The sequence below is a fragment of the Pseudorca crassidens genome, chromosome 10 (genome assembly GCF_039906515.1).
Source record: "Pseudorca crassidens isolate mPseCra1 chromosome 10, mPseCra1.hap1, whole genome shotgun sequence".
NCBI lineage: Eukaryota > Metazoa > Chordata > Mammalia > Artiodactyla > Delphinidae > Pseudorca > Pseudorca crassidens.
Genome location: NC_090305.1, coordinates 26352733 through 26367936, shown reverse-complemented (window position 1 = coordinate 26367936; position 15204 = coordinate 26352733). Strand labels below are relative to the sequence as shown.

The following is a 15204-nucleotide window of genomic DNA, read 5'->3' as shown; positions in this document are numbered from 1 at the left end:
AATTCAGATCTCGGGGGCTTCCCTGGTGGCGCAGTGGTTGAGAGTCCTCCTGCCGCCCCGGTCTGGGAAGATCCCGCATGCCGCGGAGTGGCTGGGCCCGTGAGCCATGGCCGCTGAGCCTGCGCATCTGGAGCCTGTGCTCCGCAACGGGAGAGGCCACAGCGGTGAGACGCCCGCGTACCGCAAAAAAGAAAAAAAAAATTCAGATCTCTAGGCCCACTTTATATCAGAATTTGTCTCAGCAGGGTCTCTAAGTGAGAATTTTAATAAGCTCCCCAAGTGACTTTTTAGGCATGTTAAAGTTTGAGAATCACAGATCTAGGGTATAGTTATCCATCTCTGATCCCCACCATGTCCCCACATACCACCTACCAGGACCCCCTGCATGGAGAGCCTAGAATATGGAAGAGGAAGGAAAAATGAGACGTTATGCCTGGGCCTCCTTACCTCTCAGAGCTCCCACCAGAGTCAGCGAGCTCACATGCTTACAGAAGGCTTGCCCCAAGTCCCGGAACTGCACTCCCTTCAACTGGACCCAGCTGGGCTCCTTTGGAAAAGACTGAATGATGACTCTGGCCCCCAGATCCCTGGATCCCAGCATCTTCTCACTCTTGAAATACAAACAGTTCTGCAAATCACCTGAAATACAGAACGAAGTCAAGGGGAGCAGAAGTATGTACAATATGCTTCGGGACAAATCTCCCAGTACGAAAAGAAAGGCACTGTTGGCACAAAGGGCAAACCATGATTGTTTATTTCGTTTAATAATCTTACTTCCCTTTTACTTTGATTCTCCCCTTTGGATTATTAATTAAAACATCCAATAACTAGGACATGATGTTGCCTTCACTCTATTATTTCCAGAAGGCCCCAAATCATTCTCCTTAATTACTGTCACAAAGAGGATGACTAGAACCCACAAACCCAACCTAAATAGATGCTTATTTCAATCCAAAGGATCCCCCGGAGGGAGTGTGCAATCAAATGACCCTCTTGTGGTGGATAACTGTAGGGAAGAGATGTGAGCGCTGAACATAACCACGGCTCTTTTTAGTCTTGAGATGTCCAGTGGGGCTTTCCCGATATTTTGCCGCTTTATGGTTTGGAGGCACAGTAATCACGCCACTGAAGAAATGGCAGAGGGCTCCAGAGGAGTGACTGAGCAGCCCCCCACACCAGGGCCTCCTTCCCAGCAGAGCCCCTAGTGAGAACAGCAAACAGCATGAACATAGCACCACACGCAACTACCAAAGTGTTGTGACCTCAGGGTCCAGACGCTTTGTGTTGACACATGGCATTTGGTGGTGTGGACTGACCTCAGGATGGAGAAGAAATCATCTCCTGAATTAACTCTTTATTATCCAGGTTAATAAACCAAAGAAGAAATGTCACTAATACAAAATGATGGACCATTCAACAGTCATTTGCCACCACCCAAAGGATGAATATATGAGGTGAATAAAGAGGTGTTTTATATTTGTACACTTTGCCACAATTTTGATTATATATGACATTGATCCATAATGTTTTCCAGTGTCCAGGCCTCTTGTTATTGTATCTGGCTACCTTGTTCCCATACTTGAGCCCCACACAAAGAAGAGGTGAGTGACATATTATTTTTTTAATAAGGGTCTATGAATTTTGTTTTATTTTTAGAATTGCTTAGTAATGTTTAAAAGTTGTGGTGTAACTAGGGTTTTTTTCCATTAGGAGACAACAGATTTATACTGGTGTAAACCTAGAAGCATGGTCTCTCTTGCAGCATGATCAAATGCCATGATTTGTACGATATGATCTGAGAATACCTGTATGAGAATTACCGAGAGAGTTTGAATGGACTGCAGGTCCCAATTCAGCAGAATTGTTAAAGTTGGCAGTCACTGGATTCTAACCCACTGGATGCAAACATTTTTTTCAGAATGACACATGTATGAGCTAGATGACTAGAGGGGTGGAGAGTGGGATCCAGGTCCCTCTTACCCAACCACATCCCAACATTACACCCACAGGCGTCTATACATAGGCATGACTCGAATCTTTAACTCCAGCCTTGACATTTCTTCCAGGCTCCAGACACTACCAGTCATCTCTACTCACAGGCTGGCCTGGCATCTCAGCCCCGACATGTACAAAATTAAACTCATGATCTCCACCCTCCCACCCCCAAAACCTGTTCCTCTTCCCATCTCAATAAATAGCCCCCTCATCCATCCAGAGCTCATGCCTGGGAGTCATCCTTGACACCCACGCCATCCTGGACCAAAGTTGACAAATGATGTCTTCACGACATGTGAAAGCCTCATAATCCACAGCCTGGGAAACCAAAACATAACCTACTAAACTAACCATCCCTGAAATAGATGTTTAATAGGTACATCAGTGTGATTCAGTGCCTGTTATTCTTCTAGAAGATAAATTGACTTTTTCAACCACTTACTTAAAGTATGTGGTAATTTCAGAAAACAAACTCTAAAAGTGGGGGTGGTGGAGGGAGGGAAGAGCCTTACAGGTCTAACCCATAAGAATGTGCTGCCTGTATCCCTGACCCTGTCATTAATCAGTCTTCCTGAGAATTTTAGAAGAGGCCTGGAATCAGTGTCAAGACTTCATTATAACCTCTAACCTGGAAATTTAAATCAACTCTCCAGATTTCATTATTTAACAGGAATATTTTTCCCCAGAAAAAGAATTACTTTCTCAAGCAGATGCTTTTGTCTGCCTCTCTCACAAGAGGGTTGAAGGCAGGAGGGGAAATGATGACTTATCAAGAGCACTGTGAAAACTACAGAATATTAGGAACATGCACTTGAAAGAAGTCAACCACACCACTTATCATCGGACAGTAAGAACGTTCTTTTTCACCCACTGGACTTCCCAACAAAATGCTTCTCTACCTTGTGAAGCGTTGGCCCTCTGGCATGAAGCAAGGAGCTGCACCCTCTCATCAGTGAGATTTCCCTGTATGGTAACACTCCTGCTGAGGAGAACCACCATGACCTTTAAAACATGGAGCTCTCCAGCCACCCAGTTCTCTGTGGAGTTGTGAGAATATCTGAAACAAAGAAAAAGAAAATGACACATCTGAAGGTATCACCCAAAATCTTTGTTGTTGCTGTTGTTGCATTATTTTTTTAAACATCTTTATAGGATTATAATTGCTTTACAATGGTGTGTTAGTTCCTGCTGTATAACAAAGTGAATCAGCTATATGTATACATATATCCCCATGTCCCCTCCCTTTTGCGTCTCCCTTCCACCCTCCCTATCCCACCCCTCTAGGTGGTCACAAAGCACCGAGCTGATCTCCCTGTGCTATGCGGCTGCTTCCCACTAGCTATCTATTTTACATTTGGTAGTGTATATATGTCAATGCTACTCCCTCACTTCGTCCCAGCTTCCCCTTCACCTTCCCTGTGTCCTCAAGTCCATTCTCTACGTCTGTGTCTTTGCTCCTGTCCTACCCCTAGGTTCATCAGAACCTTTTTTTTTTAGATTCCATATATATGTGTTAGCATACAGTATTTGTTTTTCTCTTTCTGACTTACTTCGTTCTGCATGACAGACTCTAGGTCCATCCACCTCACTAAAAATAACTCAATTTCGTTTCTTTTTATGGCTGAGTAATATTCCATTGTATATATGTGCCACATCTTCTTTATCCATTCATCTGTTGATGGACACTTAGGTTGCTTCCATGTCCTGGCTATTGTAAATAGTGCTGCAGTGAACATTGTGGTACATGACTCTTTTTGAATTATGGTTTTCTCTGGGTATATGCCCAGTAGTGGGATTGCTGGGTCATATGGTAGTTCTATTTTTAGTTTTTTAAGGAACCTCCATACTGTTCTCTGTAGTGGCTGTATCAATTTACATTCCCACCAACAGTGCAAGAGGATTCCCTTTTCTCCACACCCTCTCCAGCATTTATTGTTTGTAGAGTTTTTGATGATGGCCATTCTGACCGGTATCATTCCAAATCTTATTAGGAATAGTAAACCACTAAATTAGCCTAATTCTCCATCTGGGGCTCTATTTCTTTAGAAAACTCAGATAAAGAAGAGTGAACTATCATCACAAGTATGTGAAAATTAGGAACTATGCCGACTATTGCACTGACCATCTACTGCAAGACGAAAGTTCTAGAGTCTTACCAGAGAAACTTATTTAAGAAGTCTTAATCTTCCAAATGTTTCATGCTTTGCAATCTTGTCAAAATGTCTACTATTATTTAATGTAAAAATGCATTATTGAAAGACAAAAAAATGTCAGACACCAACACAGTGAAGACCTCATCTTCTTCCATCTAAAAGGAGCCAAGGTGACATGCAGTACCTCAAGGGTGACCTCAGATGGAGGTCTGTATTCTGCACAGTCTCCACAATGACAGTCTCTTCCAAGGGCTTGGCACCTTCTGCACCCATCCCACTGATGACAATGACTTCATCCCCCGCGTGCCAGCCCACAGCATCTTCCAGAGCCAACACCGTGTCACCGGCATAGGCAGCTGCTCGAAGATGGGTGACCACTACTTCTGGGAGTGAACCTAAAGCAAATCCGAGGGAAACCTGCCTTTAGACATTTTTAAAACTTATTATGAACGTGATGTTATTCAGCCAAAAAAATCCTGTGAAAGAAGAATCTGGGAAAGCAAGTTCAGGCTCAATAGGCACCATGCCTTCACTTTTTTGGATATTGGGTTTTTTTGTCTGTCACACGGGGACAATAAAAGTAATCCAGGATAGAGAATGATACGGGGTGAAAAGCACAGGAATTGGAGTCAGACTAACTTTACAGCTGAATCACACTCTTGCCATAGTCTAACTATGTTTCTTTGGGTGATATACTTAAAGGTGGGTCTCAGTTTCCTCAGTTACAAAGCAGAAGCAGCAAAGCCTTCCCTCCTGGGGGTTTAGGACGATTCAATGAGAAAATATCTGTGAAACAACTAGCGTGGACCTTGCCACATAACAGACCCTCAATATATTTTAGTCTGCTCTCTTCCCTCCTTGCATCACACTGTTTTGAGGATGAAATTTGTCACCTCTTTCTTCCAAGTAGACTCTCCAGGATAGAAGTTCACCATGTATTTCTAAACTGAAGACTTCAACTCACTGTACAAATAGTAATAGTAGAGTTAAGTGTCAAAATTACCCTCAGAATGGTTGTCCTAAGTCTTAGGGTATTAAGTGATCCCCTTATACTGTAAGACAAGGTGTATCCAGGACAGGATGGCTCAGCAAAGCTGAACAAGGGGGAATGTGTGACTCTAGATACCTTGGTTTGTTTTAGGCTCCGGTGCAGCCGTCTGATCCTCCCCAAACCAGTACGCTGCTCCTTAACCAGTCTCGTAGTTTACTCTGGCCTTTTCCAGCAAGGGTCAAGGCAAAGATTTTTTTCCAGCCATTACCTGAAGCAATACCTCAGAAAACACAAGGCTTACTCCCAACTCCTCCTTTCCTCAGCACATTTCCTTCCTCCTTCGCAATAGATCATAATTTACCTCTAGCCCACAGCAACTTCCTGTCCTCCCTTGTTGCACTAAAGTAATAATACTTGAATCTCTAACTACAGAGGTGGGCAACAATAAATCATTTTCAAATTATTTTAAACTTCCCTCTTTATTTATTTGTCTATGTTGGGTGGCGGGGGCATTGTACCAGTAATGTTGTTCTAGGCTTAGGAAGGTCTCTGGGTTAATGATGTAATTTCCGAAGTTTACTTGGGCAATAATTTTATCTCAAAAAAAATTCCCAGAGTTCAAAATGTCTAATTATAGAGCAGGTGAAAATTAAGACATAAATCATCCCAAAAAGAAAATAATTTTATTTTTTTTCCTGGTTTGTATGTTTTAACCTTTGGGAACAATAAATGAAATAAAGTCTATTTTGATGTATATGCATATATATGTGAATTTCTATGATCTGTTCTTGAATGTCTGCACAGAAAAATCTCTAATATGCATAGAAAATGTTTGTCAAGGACAAAATTCTATTAAACGCTGTGATCAATGGTTCATCATACTCAGTCAATACTCAACAAACACCTGCTGTGCACCTATCAACAAGCAGCTACATGTGACAGAACCAAGAATAGGCACAACAAAGGTATTTTTTAGCTAATCATTCTTATAAATAATAGTCAAGTCAGAATGAATGGAAAAAATCACAGAGGATCTTTGAAGTGAATTTTTAACTATTAACATAAACTTAAGACCTTTCAAATGTTGACAGAGCCTCTAGAAAGCAGTAAAATTATCTCATAATTTATTCGCTCTCATTGCAAAAACAACACACCTCTACATGTCTGACTAAAACATCAACCTGAGTGTCTGACGCGTGCCAGCCTCATATTTGCAGCTACATAGCAGATATGGATATTTGGATGAGTTACCATCATCTCAAACTGGAGAAGGTCAAAATAAATTTAATAATCACCTGAGCTAGACCCTCTGCAAACAGCTTTTATTCTTCTGACCATTATGCATTGTTCTTTTTTAATTACATCCCTTCTTTGTTCATTAACCTGCAGTATCTGCCTACAGTACTCAGTAACAAAGGCACAAATTCCCTTCTTGACTTTCAAGAGTCTCCTTAATCAGACTCCACTGTATGGTCTCTGACTCCTGAATAAACTCTCCATTCCAGGAAGCCTCTTTACTGTACTTCTTCTCATTTAACAGGATCATTCCTACCTCTACTCCTTTGCCTGTTCTATGCCTTCCACTGGGTGCCCAGTTTTCTTCCCCTCATCTGCTCTCCTAAAAACAGCTCAAGCCTCACCTCTTCTGTTGGGTGTCAGGGAGCACTTCAGCCCATGCTGATGTCCACTGCCTCCTATAGATGCCACAGTGATGGGGGGGGGTTCTTATTGAGTAAAAGGTCAGTGTGCATCTGGGACTAGGCACGCCACATGTCTGGCTGGATTGTGGGCCATTTAACTGAGTTGCTTTGCATGGGAGAAGAAGTTCCACAAAGGAACAGATAGGAAAGGATGACAGAGATGGTACGGGGTCTGCCTCAGACATGGGCTCTCTCTCACGGACCCGTGACTGAACCTGAGGAAAGAACCTGCAGGAACTCTCCAGATGGATTTTGTACCTGCTGCTCCTCTGCCTGGGATTCCTTCATCAACTCACTCTGCCTCATTCTTCAGAATGATGTTCAACCGGGTCCTTCAGAGAAACCTCGGAGACCTCCAAACTACGTCAAACCCTGACTTATAATCTGTCATATCACTGTGTCCCTCTCCTTTCTAGCACTTAACACATGTGGTTTGACCTCTATTACTGTCATTCTCCATCTCCCCTATTAAACATGGCAGAAGTTATACCTATACTTGCCCACCATCATAGTACCAATGCATACCACAGTGTCTTGCATATAATAAGTGTTCAATAAATATGTACTGACGAAGGAAAATCATGACGGAAACATGGAGAAGCAAGCACCCCAAAGTTTTGGCACCCAGATGGTCAGGTGGACCCCAAGTGGCAACAGTGGTTGCCTTTGGTTCCATCATGGAGCACAACCCTCCCACACCTGAGGGTTGGACCACCTGGGCAGCAAGGAAAGTCTGCACCCTTGGCACACTGTGTTCAGTATTTTCATGGCAGGTACCCAAAACAAGGGCAGCAGGGCAGCCCCCAGCTGCCTTCCTGAAGGGAGCACAATGACCAAGAAAACCAAAATAAGAGGAAAATAGACTAACTGATGAAATTGTCATGAGAACACCTATAACAAGCAGGCAGGGATGTTGGTAAGGGCTGGAGGATCTGTGAGAGTTGGGGGAGGTGAGCAGGAATACTTTTGTTATCACTATTGACATATCCACAGGCTGAGAGTGTTCAGGGAGGCCTGAGGAGACTAGAGTGATGTAACCTATAGTCAGCACCATATATTTCATACTAAGTTATTCTGTAATTATTACAGTACCTATGTCTCTTGCCCCACCTTGAATGCAGGGCCACTGCCTCACGTCTCCTTTACAAATGTCACAATTTCTAACACAGCATTCAACTGGGTTCATGATTAGCATTCAACTCATAGGGATTTAAATTATTCTGACTATTGCCATACGGACAATCACTTACAAACCCTCATCAGATATATACCTAAATGAGCATATGATATACAGCATGTAAAAAGCTGAAAAACAACACAAACATTATTGAGAATTTAGAATAAATCCAACCTATGCTAAGTAGTGTTACTCTGAAGTAAGGACTGTTGGTTTTCTGGGTTTTGCTTTGTTTTGTTTTCCTTTTGACAGATTGTATAGATTAGGACGCTAAAATAGGCTAAAATAACGCTTCCAGGGCAAAATCACACAGTAGGAGATGTCAGCGCCAAGTTCTGAAACTGGCTCTTCTGAATCCAGAACCACAGAACTGGACACCTAATGGAATTCTAGCCTCTGGAAGCAACTGTATATTAACTGTGCCCAATTAGCTTTGATACTCAAAACATTATAGCCTTTACTTTATAAATACTATTTAAAAGCCATACAAGGTAGATCGACTGACTTCTCTGATGAAAACAGCATCGTACACATTTCAAATGTGAGTCATTTCACTTCACAGAACTCTTCAGAAACCCAGCTCAGGTGTCTCCCTTCCTTTCTGTACCACAAATCAAAAAAAAAAAAAAAAAAGACAGTTTAAAAAGCTCAGTAATTTACGCATATGCTTACAAGAAAAAAAGATTATGCTCTTGACTCGTAATTTAATACAATGTTTAACCTCTTTGGGCTTTCAACTTTGACCTGCCAACCAACAAACTACTCATTTACTCCCACTAATGATTTCTACTCATAATTGCACTTCCTACAAATTATTGTTCAAGCATTTCAGTGCCATTCATCCATAATTACACAGGCCCAGAGAATCATCTTGCCAAATGGTCATGGAGAGAAAGAAAATCATCTTTGTGGGTTAACACACTTTAAAATCACTAATTATCCTCTGTTTGTTTTGTAGGACTTCAATCGTTCAATTTATTCCAAGTGAATAACTGCCAAGACATTTCCAAATCAGTAAAGGGCAGGGGGAGGGGAAAAGGGGGGTGGGGGAGAGGGAGAGAGGGAGAGGAAGGAAGGCAGAGAGGGGAGGGAGGGAAAGAGGGAGGAAAGAATTATTTCATCAAAATCATGTTCACATCAGAACAGAAATATAAAGAAATTCACAAAAGAACTTGAACTATTTTTCTCAAATACATGTAAATCATTTCCCCTTATTTCTGTATGCAGCATCACCATTATCCATAGCAAAACAATGAATGCTATCTTTCCTTTCGTGTAGATGAACATCTGTCAAGCACTGGCAAGACAGACGTAAAGGGAACAGAGTCACTGTCCTCCAGGGTCCATGAACAGTACAGGAAATAAACAAAAAAATCACAAATGCACTCTGTTAAGTGTTAAGGCAGAGGGACACCCAAGGTCTGCCAGTGAAGAGACATGGAACACCTCACACAGAGGCAGGGGTTGTTTCTGGGAATGCTTCCCAGAAGACGTGACAACTGAGCTGGGTCTTGAAGGATAAGCCACGGTGGAGCAGAGGACAAAATGGGCAGAGCCCTCCAGGCAAAGGCAACACTGTGTACAATGGTGTTGGCCAACATGACACACTCAAATAACTGCCATAGAGGTGGCACGGCCAGAATGCAGGTGTATGGCAGGGATGGGGACCTGAGGAGGGTCAGTGGGAATGCACCTGGAAAGGTGAGAAGGCCCTGCCCTGGAAGGACCCCGCAGGCCCTCCCAAAGAGCTTAGAGTTTACTCCAAAAGTGGTTTGGAAACCACCAAAGAAATATTTCACATGACAACTAAGGAATCATACTGTTGTGAGACCAGCCGTATTTTAAGTTCGTAAGCTCACATATCAAACTGAGGGGAGAGAATCCTTAGAGAGAAACTGTATATCCTGCACACTGGGGAGAACGAGAAAAGTCTGAGTCATGTCCTGAGCTGGGTAGGAGCCAGCCAGGGGGGAAGGAGGGAGCTTGATGTGCTCCAGGGACTGAATGGAGATGGGGGTTTCTGGAGCAGATGAGTAAGAAGCCATGGTGTGGCTGGGACAAATCATGCCGGACCCTCTTGGCCTGCTTTAAAGGAACTGAACCTTACTCAGAATAGTTACTTGATCAAATTTACGGTTTTAAGCGTCACACTGGATGTGGCATGAAGAGTAGATTGCAAGAAAGTGCATAAAAGTTAAGAGGTGTATGTAGAAGCCTTCTGCAGTTTGTAGAAGGCTAATGTAGTAGATCAGACAAGAAGTTTTGGAGGTCTGAATAAGAGTAAGGCAGGGGATCTGGAGAGGAGTATGAAAATTTGAGGTACCTTTTGGGGAATCAAGAGGACTGGGTGATTGGCTCTAAAGGTAAGGGGAAAGAGGTTAATAATGCCTCACAGATCCAGAGCTGATGCAAGTCGGTAGACAACAGGGACATCTTGGGAAAAAGATAACAAATCCATTCAATAAATATTTATTGAGCACCTACTGTGTGCTATGTGCCATGTGCTGTTCTAGGTATTGGGAATACAGTAGTGAGAAAAACAGTCAAAAATCCCTGCCCTCATGTACTTTATATTCTAGTAGTATTCAGTTTTAGACATACTCGGTTTTAGATGACCATTTTAGACAGGTTACATGTTAGATACTAAAGAGAATATCCAAGTAAAAAGTTGAGTCTGAAGCTCAGAAGAGAGGTCTGAGACTCTATATATAAAGAAATATGTGCATAAAGGTTAACGCTGGGAATAAGTGGGGTTTCTTGAGAGAAAGTACATATTATAAATGAAGAATATTCAAGACCAAGCCCACAGGAACATCATCATTCAAAGATTGGGCAGCTGAAGAGGAATGTAAGGGGATCAGAAGAAGGAAGAAAACCAAAAAATTGAAGGTATGCATTTACCCATAATTACAGAAAATAATGCAGTGGAAGGAAAGTTTTAGCTCTCCATACACCTGCTTGAGGACCCATTCCTCCCCCATCTCCTTGCTCTTTTTCGTAATTTTTAAGCTCTGGGCATCTGCCCAGCATTTCTTGTACTTGAGCCCTGTTTCCCACTGTTCATTTCATCCATCTGCCAATAGAAGGTAGAGTAGCAGGATATGAGCTTTGAGAGGAAAGGGGTGGAGAGAAAACCCTGGCTTTCTACTGTTTCTCAGTTCCCCTCCCCCTGCCAGCAGCTGGCCCAGATTCTCTGATCATATACTACCCCTAACAACAGCAAAAGGTTATAAGTAACCAGAGGAATTAGGAAAGGGCTGACTTCTGCTGATTACTCCACCTTGCATCTAAGCCGGCTCTCTCTGCTCCCAGAACCCACACTGTGCCAGGCCATCGTGTCACCTCTGGGCCATAGAAGCCACTCTCAGGGCAGAGGGACTTAGCACCCTCTGTCACTAGTACTCAACAGGAAAAGACTGATATAGTAGAGTCCAAATGGGATGACAGCCCAGAGAGATGTGCCCCTGACATCTCATGTTGAAAATGGACCTGCTTCCCCACACAATTATTCATATACACAGAGGTCAGCTGCTACACTCCCCTTAACATTAGACAGAAAAGTAAAACACACTCTTGAGGGCTCACATAGGCCCTTAACCATAGGTTTATCAGCATTTCTTTTTTTTAACTGAAGTATAGTTGATTTACAATATTGTTTTAGTTTCAGGTGTGCAGCACAGTGATTCAGTTATACATATATTTCTATTTCAGATTCTTTACCCTTATAGGTTATTACAAAATATTGAGTATAGTTCCCTATGCTATACAGTAGGTCCTTGTTGTTTACCTATTTTATATATAGTAGTGTGTATATGTTAATCCCAACCATCTTTAAACAAATGTATTCCAAGTTACAAACAACCAACTTAGAAGGGAATTCTTTGCACCCAAACCATTTGTGAATCGGAGGTGATCCAATTTACTTTACTTCAGAAGAGAAGACTGTGACATTAGCGTTAACACAAGACTATCTGGCAAACCAAAGAGATGGAATGGAGGCATTTTGCGTGCACCATTTCCCTCTGCCCTTGAGAATCACTCGCTGTGATTTCTCCCTTGGATGAAGACAAACGCTGGCGGGGGAATCCCGTATGAGATTGGCTGTGTGTGTGCACTGCGAGCCTCCCGCATCCTTACTGGCCAATCTCCAGCGGTCCTGATGGAGCCGGTCTCTAAATGTGCCGATCAGCTGGCTCCACACACAGCGGCTCAGCAAACATCTATGCCCTGCAGTGAAAGACCTGGGCACCGCATCTGCCCCCAGTGCACAGAGGGTTAGACCAAGGCTAACCAAGGTTATTTGGATGGTGCCGTGAGCCCTACTATAACTGAAGGCCTTTTCTAGAGGTATGAAAGAAAGGCTAACTTTTTATTTTGACCAGTCTGAGCTTTACTGTTGCTACTATGATTTACAAGTGACTGAGAAGAATCAAAGGATAAAGTTCAAAATACCAAGGAAATCGTACATTGTGAGATAAGTGGAAACATCTGGAATGCTGTTCCTAGCTCCTGTGTGAATTTCAGGCCAGTTCAACAAATGCCATTCTTAGGCCCTATAGAACTGTGCGGAAACTTCGTTAGTTAGAGGGGCAAGATAAAGACTTCTGACTTGGTCAGAGATAAAGACTTCTGTAGAGTATCTTTAACATCCACTTCTATTCATTGTCAAAAAAATATATAAAAACTCAGACATATTTCTGACCAGACAGACAACTGTTCTGAGAATCATTGCTATGGATTATGCTGTGGAGTGGAGGTGACAGTGAAGAAAGAGCTATTTTTTAATAACATAATTTCTTTTAGAAAGGCAATAAATGTATAATGTTTAAAATAAAAATAGAGACAAGCAAAAGAAGACAATAAAGGCATCCATGATCTTATTACAACAGGTTAATATATGTCTTTTCTGTCCTCCTTTTCCTGTATTCATATGTTGACAAGATTTCATATACATATAAACAAAAATGCTATAATTCTGTACATACCATTTTGTGAAATTTTCTTTACTTAATGGAGAAGGAACATTTTTCAATTGTATTATATACTATTTAATATCATTATAACATCATAGTATCCCACTTTAAAAATCTGTATTTTATATACTAATCCATTATTTCTTCATATTCAGCTTTTTCTCAATATTTTTCTTTCATAAACAGTGAAGATGTAAACATTCTTGAGCGTAATTTTTATGCATACTCATGATCATCTCACTAGTATAAATTCCTAAAAGTGACACTGCCATATCAAGGCATATGCCTAGGTTTAACCTGTTGATATTATTACCAAATTGCCTTACAGAAAGACTGCACATACTCTATACACATTAGCAGTATATGTGAACACCCATTCCTCAGACTTTCTACTACTCTTTTTAATATTGGTGAAGTTGATGGTTAAGGGAAAAAAAATCACTTTTGTTTTAATTTGCATTTCTGTAATTACTAATGACGCGAAGATAGGAGAAAACTCATTAGACTAAAAAAGAATCTCTCCCTCCTTGTGAGCACAGGATAACCCAAGCCCTCTCTACATGCAGTCATGTTGGTCATTTGCATTAATTATACTGATATGTCTATTCACACCCATCGCCAGATTTTAAATTTGTTCTAAAAAGCTCTTTATTTATAAAAGACATTAATCTGTACCTGTATCAAATAAGAATTTAGTGTCTGATAAAGGTAACATTTAAAATTCCCAGGGAAATGTATTAGCTTCCTATTGCCGCTATAACAAATTACCACAAAATTAGTGTCTCAAAAAAACAATGCAAATGTACTGTCTCATGGTTCCAGATGTTAGAATTCTAACATTGGATTCACTGAGCTAAAATCAAGGTGTCGACAGGGCTGCATCCTTCTGGAGGCTCTGAGAAGAAAATGTTTCCTCGTCTTTTTCAGCTTCTAGTGGCCACCTGTATCCCTTGGCTTGAAGCTTGTGGCTTGTGGCCCCTCCTTCATCTTCAAACACATCACTCCTCTCTCTGCTTCCACCATTGCATCTCCTTCTCCCCTGACTCCTCCTGTGTCCCTCTGATGAGGACCAATGTGATTACATCGGGCCCATCTGAAATCTTTAATTTAATCACACCTGCAAAGTGTCTTTTGCCAAACCTTCATGGGTTCCAGGAATTGGGGTGTGAACACATTTGGAGGCCATTTTTCAGCATACCATAATTGCACTGTTGCATCAATAGTGTTGAGAAAATTGACCAACCATTTGGGAAAAAAAATTAAATAACTAACTTATACACTATATCAAAATAAATTCTAGATGGACTAAAGAAGGGGTTGGCAAACATTTTCTATAAAGGGCCAAACAATGAACAGATTTTGGTCTGCAGGCCAGGTTGTCTCTGTTGCAACTCAGCTCTGCCATGGCAGCATGAAGCAGCCATAGATGATACCTAAACACATGGGCATGGCTGTGCTTCAGTAAAATTTTGTTTGCAAAAATAGGCAATGGGCCAGATTTGTCCCATGGGCCATCGTTTGCTGACCCTATATTAAAGACACTAATGTGAAAAAACAAAACAAAACAATAACAGTACCAGGAAACAATAGATAAATTTTTATATAGTCTTTGTACAGGTGAGAATTTTCTAAACATGAAATCAAAGGAAGAAACCATAAAAGAAGATATTTGTAGATGTGCCATTATAGAAATCAGAAAATGCCATAAAAAATACTGAACATAAGGAACAAACTGGGGAAGAAGCAGGTTCTTTGTACCCCTATCAAGAATACTACAAAGGGAGCCAAAAGGAACAAAGCCCTACTTAGAATCCCAAAATAACCTGAAAGAATTAAAATTAGGAAGAATGCTCCAGAAACCTGGAAGGAGTATCTTCTGTTTATCTTTCTGCCACAGGTAAACACCAGCTATGTGTATGCAAAATAACAGAAAGCCCATGTGCATCATAAGCCTATGAAGAGGATGGAGTGAATACTAGTTAACTCCCCTTCCAGGCTCCAGTTTCATCATCTCTGAGATGAAAGTAACAATCCCAGTCGTTCCTACTTCACAGAGTTGTGAAAGTTAAATGAGAGGAAAGAATGGGAAGCAGCTTTGAAAATTATAAAGTGCCAGGATCTTGGTAAAACTCCAATTTTCACAAATACTGAATATAATGCCCAATCCAGTGATACTCCTTCTTCAGGACCAGGCTGAAAGCAATACCATTAATAA

At 41.4% G+C, this 15204-nt stretch overlaps 1 protein-coding gene across 1 annotated transcript in view; it reads right to left on the bottom strand.

Moving 5' to 3' along the window:
* Nucleotides 1–15204, bottom strand: part of PKHD1 (PKHD1 ciliary IPT domain containing fibrocystin/polyductin) — a 425823-nt gene that overhangs the window by 244572 nt on the left and 166047 nt on the right. Inside the window, exons 37-39 of the mRNA XM_067755820.1 lie at nt 4333–4543; nt 2895–3052; nt 448–639 (exon numbers count right to left, since the gene is read on the bottom strand). Of these exons, the coding sequence (XP_067611921.1) occupies nt 448–639; nt 2895–3052; nt 4333–4543 (561 nt within the window). The remainder of the gene's footprint in view (nt 1–447; nt 640–2894; nt 3053–4332; nt 4544–15204) is intronic.